At 39.5% G+C, this 11124-nt stretch overlaps 1 protein-coding gene across 1 annotated transcript in view; it reads right to left on the bottom strand.

The window, feature by feature from the left end:
* ADCY1 (adenylate cyclase 1) overlaps positions 1-11124 on the bottom strand; it is an 89273-nt gene that overhangs the window by 60887 nt on the left and 17262 nt on the right. Inside the window, exon 4 of the mRNA XM_017732038.1 lies at positions 3457-3575. Within this exon, the coding sequence (XP_017587527.1) occupies positions 3457-3575 (119 nt within the window). The remainder of the gene's footprint in view (positions 1-3456; positions 3576-11124) is intronic.

The following is an 11124-nucleotide window of genomic DNA, read 5'->3' as shown; positions in this document are numbered from 1 at the left end:
ATGGACTGAACAAGGTTATTATGGAAGTGGTAAACAGACTGAACATCTTAAGGGTTGTCTTTTTACATTGTCAGTGGGAGAAGGGAGGAAGGTGGGGGGAGGAGGAGAGTTCTGAAGGTATGGTATAATTTTTTCCCCTTCTTTTAGGTCTGTTAATAAACTTCTTTATATTCTTTCAAGTTTGGTGCCTGTTTTGCATTTCTCCTAATTCTTATCTCACAGAAGATAAACAGTAATGAGTATTTTAGACCAAACCACTACACTAAATTGGTGTTTCCACCCGGTTACAAACCCAACCCGCTATATGTCCTCACTGGGCTAATGCTATATTGGATGTGTATTTGCATATCTTGTTTTGCATATTGCATTTGCATTAGGTTATTTGTCTACATTTAAAACACATGCCCTCATTTCTCACTGCACAGCAAATCTGTTCAAAAACTTTACGAGGTAGCAGATGTACTACACACATCTGGGAAGAGATGATCAAAACATGACACATTCCCCTCCAGAGGCACAGTTGCAGGCAGTCATTCATCAGCTGTTGGGTAGTTGGCAAAATAGACACCAACTAATTGATAAACCGGGGCTGTTGCCATGGTTATATGAAACATGCCAGTACTTTTTCCCAGTCCATCATTCACTTCTTACAGAGGTGTATGCATCTCCACTGTAATGTATCTGCCTGTGCTTTTCTGGGAGGAGGTAAAGAAGGTATATGTATGAATGTCTTATTTTTCACACGTAAGATTAAATATTCTTTGTCTTTTTTTCAGGCAGCTATTTAGAAGACTGAAGCAGATACTTTCTGTTACTTATGAGGGTATTTTTTTGCTGTTGGGGGTTTTATTGCTTTGGTTTTTTCAACAGATAAGGAATGGAAAAATCACATAGTTTACTAATTGCATGCCTGCCTCCTTCAGACTATCTTTTCTGAAGAATAATGCTCTGATACTTCCAGGTATTTGTGGGGCGAAAAAGAAAGCATTGCAAGAGGAAAAGTGCAGCTCATTTTCTATTTTCCACTGTGTAGCTTTGGAGTTAAAAAAGCCTGGAATATGAATTACAGAGGGGCTTTTTGTTGGTTTGTTTTAATAGTAGCACTTTACAGAACACTTGATGTGAAGAGGACAAGTCACAAGAATACAGGTTTACCTGTTGTAACACTGAACTGCCACTACCCAGAAGAAAAAAAAAAGTTTTAATCTCCTTAAGAAAGTAAAGCAAACACTTATTATTGGCACTGACCATCAGCAGCCCTGCCAAAAGCTAGGCACTGGTGTCAGGGTGGCACCTGCTGGTCCTTCGGATCTACACAGATCTACACAGTCACAAAACTTCCGGGATGAAACTCTGGCCTACTCGGACCTGCTTGCCACAGATTGCTGGGTATTTACTGGACACTATTTCACCCATAAATCGGGAGTCCTCTAAATTATTATTATTATAATTATAGATTAGTTGCATTACTGAAATAAAAGGCAATACGATTTCTTGCAAGTACAGATGGTGAAGGGAGGTCTCCTATTTTCAGTTCTCTTTCCTGAGGATCTTACCTGTGACATTAAAATGACCCCATCTTACTTGGGCTTCATTTGCCCCAAAAGTACCTTCTTAATGTCAGAGAATGAATTCACTTCTCCAGACAGGGTGTCTGGATTCAAAACCTTTTATGAACTCCACATCTAAGCAGTGAATAAGCCACAGGAGTTTTAGTATTTATGTGAAAAAAACATGTCATGTAGGAAAAAAGACTACTCCTGAGGTTACATTTCAAAAAGATCTTAGCAAAAGGGAGGACTCAGAAGCACTATAATCAACTGCAAAGCAATGCTGTTTCAGATGACTATACACACTCTAATGAATGCAGAGACTTGTGACACATACAAGATATAAATATACTAATCATGATATAATTATCATTGTCTAGCCTTGATCCTAAGGGCAACCATGTAGTTCATAGCACTATGAGAACATAATTTTTAGACACAATTTTTGTAAGTATATTAAGAAATGTGATCACCAAAGGGTCAAAGTAGAAGACACCCAAGCACCAAAATCTGGCATACCTGAGACTTGATTATCACAACTGACTGCGAATAAACAGACAGGGTATCATTCAAAGATTGGAGATTGGCAAGAAAAAACATACAAATGGTGGTGGGGTGCAACAGGATAAAACCATGTGACATGAACAAGGAAAAGTGAAGGAGTGAGACAGCTCACTTAGATTTTGAATGTGTCTTTTAGGAGCTCTCAAGTCAGGCTTTAACAATTGAGAACCATCAGATACTGTAAACAACATTGTCAGCTTTGCCGCATCAGCTCTGGGGTAGTGTGCACTTAGAACCAACTTCAAACTGATTGTTAAAGACCAGGAGTTTTGTATCCAAAATGATGAGATTAACATTATGCAAGATTTAACCATTAGCATGAAGTGAACTACTAATTTTTAATTCAGTAATGCTTAATTTTACAGGTAAAACTGACCTAATCTGGCAGTCTTCTGAACACTTCCATCACAGACATCTCTGATTCCCTTAGCAACAGAAATGCTTTTAGTTGCAACTTACTCACTAGGAAGTGGTCCTTGCAAATATTAAAGCCAGCTCAATGGGAGGTAGACTAAACCCTGAGAAAAGAAACTTAGCAGTGGATGAGGGAGAAGAGGATGTACTGAAGTTTACTCCTTTGTCACATGAGTACACCATGCAAATCAAGGCAGCTCTGGAACATCACTTACTAACACTGCAGCTTGTTTAGTAAAAGAGTGATACAAACTGAACTTGAATGCTGTTTTTGATGTGGAAGCAAGGCACTTGGCAGTAGTGTGATAAAACACAGACAATGACTTAAAGGAATTTGTTTCTGGAGGCAAAGAAGATTAACAAATGAGAATGCACTTTAAGAACAAGCAATATAAATGACAGCACTTGCACACAGTCAGCTACTTAACAAGAGCAAGAAGTAGAACTGAGCCGTAGTCAATAATTTCTGAGGGGTAACGCTCACATGATGTGGACAAATATAAATTTCTTTAAGTTTACATCACACTTTCTTTTTGTGTTTCCATGCTATTACTCAGGAAAATCTATCACTTTTGAAGTAATTCATCTTACTATCAGAAAGTATAAATGTGCAAAAACTACCATGCAGAATAAATACTCCTTCCTATTCACCCAAAACATAATACAGTACAAAACCAATGACTAGTCATTTGGAAAAATTTGTCAGTCTCCCACCCCTACTATTCTAAGACATTTATTGATTCAGGATTATCTCCTGGGAAGACTATTAAATCTTCCTAGTGCACCCATTCTTCCAGTCTGTATAAATGATAAATCTTCACTATGCTGCTTGTTTTTTTTCTCTGAACCCTGAATGCAATTATACATCACTGTCCTTGTACTAAATATTCTCTTCTTTAGTTTATTTCATGGGCTACATCAATCCTACCTAACATTGTCATGCCTTTGAATGTAAATCTTGTGAAAAATCCTTTCCGGAGGCTTCAGGAAGTCTTCCTTCATTTCCATTGCAACATTCCTGGGCAAAAGGCTCATCAAGAGACGTTCCTAAAAGAAAACATAAACAACATCAGTTTTGTGGTATAGTATGTGATCATTTTTCAAAAACTTTAAACTAGCAAACTGGACAATCTTCCCTTAATCTGCTTCCTTAAAATGTCTGCTGCATAAATAATATGAAACATTTATCTCAAACTCCTGAAAACTGTGTGTGTTGGGGTCTCCTCCCCTGCCATGGAGCCCTGGGAGATGGGCCCTGGGGGGGGAGGCACGGGGTTTCCCTGCCCCTGGTCTGTCTCATTTCCCATTGGTTGTTTTGTGTTCCCCGGGGTGGCCAAGGACCCCGGGGTCCCGTGACTGTGGAATTCCTGAGCAGAGCCCCGGCCATGCGGCTGGAGAAATAAAGACCTCTGAAACATCTACCACGAATCTGTCCATATATATTTCCTTTCCACAGGACTCCTGGTTTGAAATATGCTTGTTGCAGTAATCCCCACTGTAACGTGTGTGGGTGTCTTTTTTTTAAGTCTTCTGCACTAAAAAAATAACCTACAAAACAACAAAAACAACCTACACAGAAAAAATCAGCTTCAAGAGCATATAATTATCCATATTTTTCATTAACATCACAGTTCTAATAATAACAACTTACTTTATTCTTAGTAGCCTTTATCTGTCTGGGAAAGACTTCCCAGGATCATTTGCTATCCTTTTGTGTGTCCTATTTCTTCCTGGATATAATGAAAGTGTTACATTACAGGGGCTATGACAGCTGGTTATTAAGCAGTGAGAGTAGATGATGGATTTATCCACTGTCAAATTCAGTGGAACAGTAAGCCCAGTTTTAATGACATCTTAGCCAGTGTGGCAATGTCTTTAATGAATTGCATCAGTACAAAACCCTGGCTAAACAAGCCTTCTTGCTATACTCACAGAGAAATTTTTAGCATGGGTCACTGACCTGCATAAAAAGGGTCTCTAATATTACGGATCTTGTCAGTATTGACTATAAAGGCCCATGTAGTTTTTCCACATATTCTGGCCATTCACAGGTACCATCTCGAAAATCTGGAGCTACTCTTCTTAGGTATTGTAAGGTGACCTTGGATACCTACTCAAGTTGTGTTTGCACCCAGAAAATGCTTGCCATTTAAAATACATTTCCAGGTTTATCCATCAGACCTGCTAGTTTCAGCCATGGCAACAGTCTGAATGAATTCACATAACCACATCCAATCTGGTTCAGGAATCTCAGGTTCCAGACAACGAGGGGTGAGGCTAGAGCAAGGAAGATGTACCCTTGGTGGAAGAGGATTAGGTCAGGGAATAATTAAGCAAACTGAATAGATTTAAGTCCATGGTCCCTGACAGGACACATCCACAAGCACTGAGTGAGCTGTGAGATGTCACTGTAATGCCACTCTTGACAGTCAAACGTGGTGACTGGGATAAGTGACGCAAGACTGGAGAAAGAAAATGTCAGTTCTCTAGCCAAGAAGGGCAAGAAGGAGGACACAGAGAACTGCAGGCCAGCCAGTTTCACCTTGAGTCCTGGAAAGTGATGAAGCATCTCATCCTGGAAACGAATGTGGTTAGACCAGATGACTTCCAGAGTGCCCTTCTGCCTCAACCATTCTGTGATTCTGTTATCTGATGATCAAGAGCCACTGTAATGGCAGGTGCAAGATGTCAAAAAGCGCATATTTTGGCCCAACCATATCCTCCTTTTCTTTACTGGATATTAAATAAATAAAGAGAAAAAATTAACACTGAGAAGAGGGTATCTGCAAGTGCTTTGTGTTGCTTACATTCACACATTCACCAGATAAAGCCATCAAATAATATTCAGTTTATTCAAAGGTTGCTTTTTTTTTTTTTTTTATGGTTTCTTCTGGAAGACACATCGAAAGAAGGATTAAGTTAAACTTTGCAGAATTGCCCTGGTAATCTTTAGACTGAAGTTCTGTCATATGTTTGTGGTGGTCACATTGTGTTGAGGCTAAGGATCATTAACCAACTCTATTTCCTACTCTTCTTATATGTATGTGGCAGGACATCCCTCCCTGCCACAGGAGAGCTTATCCACCCTGTCCAGCAGCTGGTTCATAGCTCCAAATATTCTCCCCCCTCACATGAATTGGTGAGACAACCCAGGCCAGACAGATGTCCACCAGTGAGTTATCTCTGGCGCCAAGGAGGTGAGATCCCCTGCTGACAATAAACATCTCACCTTGAGAGCGAGATGTAGACAGATAAGCTAGGAATTCCTGACTGAGAGACACGTTACTTTACTAACTATAAAAGCTACACTAATTTTCATGGAGGCAGAAGCCTCCTACACACACTCTGGAAATGTGCAGGACTTCTCCCGCAAGTTCGGATGCGAATTCTTGGTTACTTTCCTGGGAATGTAGTAAGTAATCTGTTAAAGTCTTATGTCTGTTAAATTTGTGTCTATTAAACAAATAATTCATTTTGTAATAGACCTAATTGGCCATTATTAAGAACCTGCGACTGAGAGTGATCTGGGTTGCAGGCTGCCCCAAACAGAGCTACTGCCAGAAATCTGAGTCAAAGGCACGACTTCCTAAAGCTCTTCTCTCCATTCGTAACAATGCACACCAAGAATATTGCAAAGAAGATGATGGAATTAAATATTTGTTGACACTTTATACATATAGAAATTTCCAATTAACCAAATGATCTAACATCACTAAAAATGGTTATTCACTGTAATTTTTATGTTGATTTAATTAAGTAGGCTTATATTTCTGCAGCAGAATTGTATTTGGGTAACCCAAATTTTGGGTTACAATCCAAACCAAGTATTTTGTCCACAGTGGATCTTATGAAGCTCTTGTGTCACACTGCTACTTGTGTCTTAAAGTTGATTTATTATGTTAAGATAAATATACTGGGGTCATGAAATGAGCTGACCACCTCTCAGACAATATCCACACAAGACAGGAATTTGGACTGATGGTTAAATTCTCTGCTGCTTAAGATGGCATAAGTGATGCATGCTGGAATTTCATAAGTACTGCTCTGGATGAGAAATTTACTATATCTGATAAGGACTAAATGTTCTCTTTAGCTTCTCTTTCAGTGAACATATTAAATAAGATCTTTGCCATTTTGCTGAAATGGATTAGTAAATTCCAAAACTGTTATGGAGAGAGTGGGTTTTGGACTTTTGTTTCCTAGAAACTCAGACTTTACCAGACAAACAAGCAAACAAAAATTATACTGACACTCTTCCAGAGACTAATGCTAACTGAGTAGTTCTCCTATGGTCTGCAAACACAATTACAGTACATGTAAAAAGCTCACAGATAATGTCTGCAGCGCATGGCAAATAACACGGAATCCAGGGAAGTAGTAAGAATCATTACTGTGAAGGCAGCACTGGAGAGCTGTGGGATGCAGCACCTGAGAGCATTGAAATGTGCAGATGTCAGATGTACTAAGGGAGGCTACAAAAATAATGATTCCTATACATGTTAGGTTGACTATAACAAAACCTGAAAGGAGCATATGAAAATCCTCTATCAAATTGTGATGGCTTGCTTTTTTTCATTAGAGATGAGAAAAAAAAAAAAATTACTGATGAAGAATTGTTGAATCTATACAAAGAGGGTTGGAAGCCTCAGACTCACCAAGTGAGGAAAGACTCAATTACGGCTTTCTCAAAGGGCAGCCAATGATGACCTTTCAGACCTAGAAGGGAAGCAGCACCGTGACTGTAAGGATTTGTCACTGAAGGGGAGACTGGAAAATGTAAGAAAGAACCCTGCAATGCAAAGTATCAAAACACTGAAGATAAATGAAAAACATCATCCAGTTCTCCAGAAAGAATATAAGAAAAGTCTCTTCTATTCATGGCAAAATCCCATCTGTCAAGCAAAGTGGTATTGCCCTTCAGGACAGCCTAAGAAATGCTTAAGGACTCAGAGTTTTGGAGCAGCAAGAGGGAATTCATGTACACAAAATATAGCTTTTGGAAGGTTTGGGAAAGGGCTCTGCCTGGATCTATTCAGCAAGTTCTATGATTTTTGTCCAGTTTTTTTATTTTCTCCTGTCTGGCTGATCTGATTATAAAAACAATCTGGAAACCAGGTTAAAAGGAAAACTAGGTGTGCAGGTTGCATAGTGCATTGAATGGAACAAGTGACAAAACTAATGGAAGACCACTCACATTTATGGTGACATTCATGCTTGAGTGATTGTTGCCTCTAATAGGATCGGGTGATGACGGGAAAAAATAGAAAGAGTAAAACCGTGAGCACCAATCAATTAGCAACAACTTTTACCAAAATAAAACAACACTCATGTTGCAAACCTTCTAGGTGGTAACAAATTATTTTGTATTGAGGTAGCCTCAACATGCGATATATTCCTAAACACAAGGTCTAGTAGAAACAAAACATTTCCACATTTTATTCTTTCTCACTGGTTCACAATGTTGTTTAGGATTATTACAGCTGTTTTCTACATAGAACATTAAAATTTGGCCATACAACCAACTTAACCTATTTTAGGAATTTGTATACTCTTCTCCTGCTGTAAATCTTCACTCATCATTAAAATGGTCTAAAGTGAAATCACATGCTGAAAAGAAAGATTCTTTTCAGAGATTGTAATTGTAAGTCAATGATTTTGCATTCCCTGCAGAAATCTCACTACAAAAAGAAAATGATAGATGAGGACCTAGATCTCCTTCATTCACAATATTTTACACTCCCAGTCCTGTTCTGGGATTTCAAATGCCAAACTGGGCTGCCTCTGCCAATTGTACCATCCTCATTAATAATGATTTCTGCATTACTAATGAAGACTTAGCTGTTTTTGAAAAGGACACTCAATTTAGACAAACATTCAAATTTCTTTCTCCCATAGCAATGCAGCATCACTGGAAATTAAAGGAGGAACAAATATTTATTTTGACCCCAAGGCAAGTCAAAATGTGCATACCAAATCAATTAGGAATTGCTCAGTGCTACCTTGGCCCTATTCAACAACTAGTACCATTATGCACATGACAGAGAAGGAAAATATGCCAAGGCAGTAAAATGGATAGGAAAAACTGTTTCCCATTGTTAATGAACAAAAAGACCCTGTATTACTACTTGGAACATTCTCAGCCCTATTTACAAGTACAAGATCCTGGACTGCAATTTTCATTATGGGTTGGACCCAAAGAAAAGGTTTAATAGTTATTCAAGACTTGACTAGACAAAGCCACAGTTTACCAGACCTGGTGTTGCTGGCAGTCCTGCTTTGAGAGAGTGGTTGGGCTAGGTGATCTCTAGAGGTCCGCTTTGACCATTGTGTACCAAAGGAGACAGCAGCACATGGACCAGGAGAGGAGGGTGCCTGAAGCCTCCTGGGGAGGCCTGAAGCCATCTTGCTATCTCACCACACACAAGTGAGGCTTCTAAAATGGAAGAGGAGCTCAAGGCTCAGCACCCTCTAGCAGTTGTGTGATTTCTCATTTCTGAGAAGGGAGAGGAAAGAAGCAAGCAGAGACTATTGAAGAAAAAATCCCCATCATCTGCATGTTCTATTCTGCCCGAACACTCTCTTCAGCTTTCTCCAGTATGGAGGTTTCTCACCACAACTCCCTGTTCTATCCCCATTCCTGCCCTGGACAGCCTCTCCCACCAGCATCCTGGCTCTGCTTTTATGGGAGTCCCCAGTGCATGTTCCTAATACACTTCTCATGCCTGCCTCCAAATGAAGATGCCCGTCCCCTTCCCATTTTGAAAATCATACTCTTTTCTCATTTTACTGCTCATTCCAAACACTTGTAATTTACTCAAAGTCCTTTGAAATTTTCACCTTGATTTAGAATAATTTCATGCAGTCCCCCAAACAGCATTATGCCATTATTCCTATTGTACAAAATGATTCATTTTAACATCTGTATGGGAAATGACTGTGACACATTTTCAAATTCTTTCAGTAGGCTGTAAATAATTTCATGAATCCACACTCCCCTCATCAGAAAAGAAGGCTCAAAAGCACATAAATATCTTAAATGTTCCTAGCCAGCATCCTCTTCTTTCTCTCCAGCTGTCCAGTGTGCAGCTGAAAGACTCCTCACAAATTTCTACCCAAAAACTGGATACACTTGCTCTGTTTCCCCATGCTAAGTTGTATTCCTGTAGTTTATCATGTGAGATACAAAGAAAACAAAATGGAAATGTTATTTAGAGTCAGAGCAGTCTACTTTATCAAAGGAAACTGTTGTCATTTTTTCTGAGATAAGCAACCAAGCTGAGAAAAGCAACCAAGGGAACTGTAGCATTGCCTCAGAGCTGTAGGCTCTTGTGTTTCTCTGGTTCCTTGAATCTCATTGCTCATTGTCCTCTCATCCTACTGTACATGCACATCTGCTGGAATTCATTTTGAGAATGAAGCTACAGTCTGGAAGGGCCATGTAGAAAACTGTACTGCTTTGCACGATTTTCAATCCCTTGAGAACGGGGCTGTAATGGATACAGCTCCATCTCTTTCAACCAGCTTTGTTAAATTCCTCCTGAACTGCTCCTTCCAGCCAGCATGCTGGCACTGCCTTCACCCATCAGGGAGTCTGGGCCATACACCTGGATGGCAGAGAGCTCTGTCTTGTGGAACCTTCTCTAAATGGGACTTGGATGTTCCCAATCTAATGCTGGGGAAAGCAGTAAGTCTGGATGGCACTCCAGGTCCTGGTCCTTTTTCGCCCTCTCTAGCACTGAACCACATTATTCAGGATAGACTTCATGCCCGTGTTACCTTTTTTTTTGCATTATCATAGGGACTTCAGGAAGGAAGAAAGTAAAAAATAAACGTGACAAAACCAAGTTTGACATATTTATTTCTTGGTGGATAAAACATGAATATTTTTGTTTGTTATAGTAACAGTCCAACAATGATGACAAACAGGAAAAGGACCTCACAAAAGAAAGGAGATTTTGATCATCTACTCTACAAAACTTTTTTACAAAATGGAACATGAAATCTAGCCCAACAATTTTTGCTGTCTATCACAGATCTTCTTTTGTTATTGCTATACTTAAATGGAAAGTACCACCATATTTTAAAACAAATTTTTCTCCCTAGAGAAGACAAGCATCAAACACGCATGTAAAACATTAATAAGACTGTTTCAGAGTCAAGTCATCTATATAATTTTGAGATTCAGTTCCTAGTTAGTCAGCAGGGACTCCAAAGTACATCCTAAATATTACCACCTGCTGCCTAATAAAACCGTGATACCATGTTCAATTTTATATAATTTTAAAAGCTACATGTTAGTGGGTTCACAATCTCTGTCACTCTTTGTTGGGGTTTTAAGAGATCTAGGGGTTTTTTTTTTCTGTTAAAGGAATTTTCCCCCATTCTGTTACTGAGACGATAAATCACTGGGTGCTTAAGAGAAGACAAAAAGGGCCTGGCCACTCTTTTGTTTCACCTGGGTGTGGGTTCAGTTCACTCTCAGCGTCAGGAGAGAGAAGCTGGAGAGAAAGGAGCTGCTGGTTCCTTTTTTTTCGGCCGTTTTTCTTTCTGCTGGAAACAACGCTGGGATCCCAAAAGCCGCCTTCCCTGCCCTGCT

Source organism: Corvus brachyrhynchos, unplaced genomic scaffold (assembly GCF_000691975.1).
Source record: "Corvus brachyrhynchos isolate BGI_N302 unplaced genomic scaffold, ASM69197v1 scaffold264, whole genome shotgun sequence".
Lineage (NCBI taxonomy): Eukaryota > Metazoa > Chordata > Aves > Passeriformes > Corvidae > Corvus > Corvus brachyrhynchos.
This window is presented reverse-complemented; position numbering and strand designations above follow the sequence as displayed.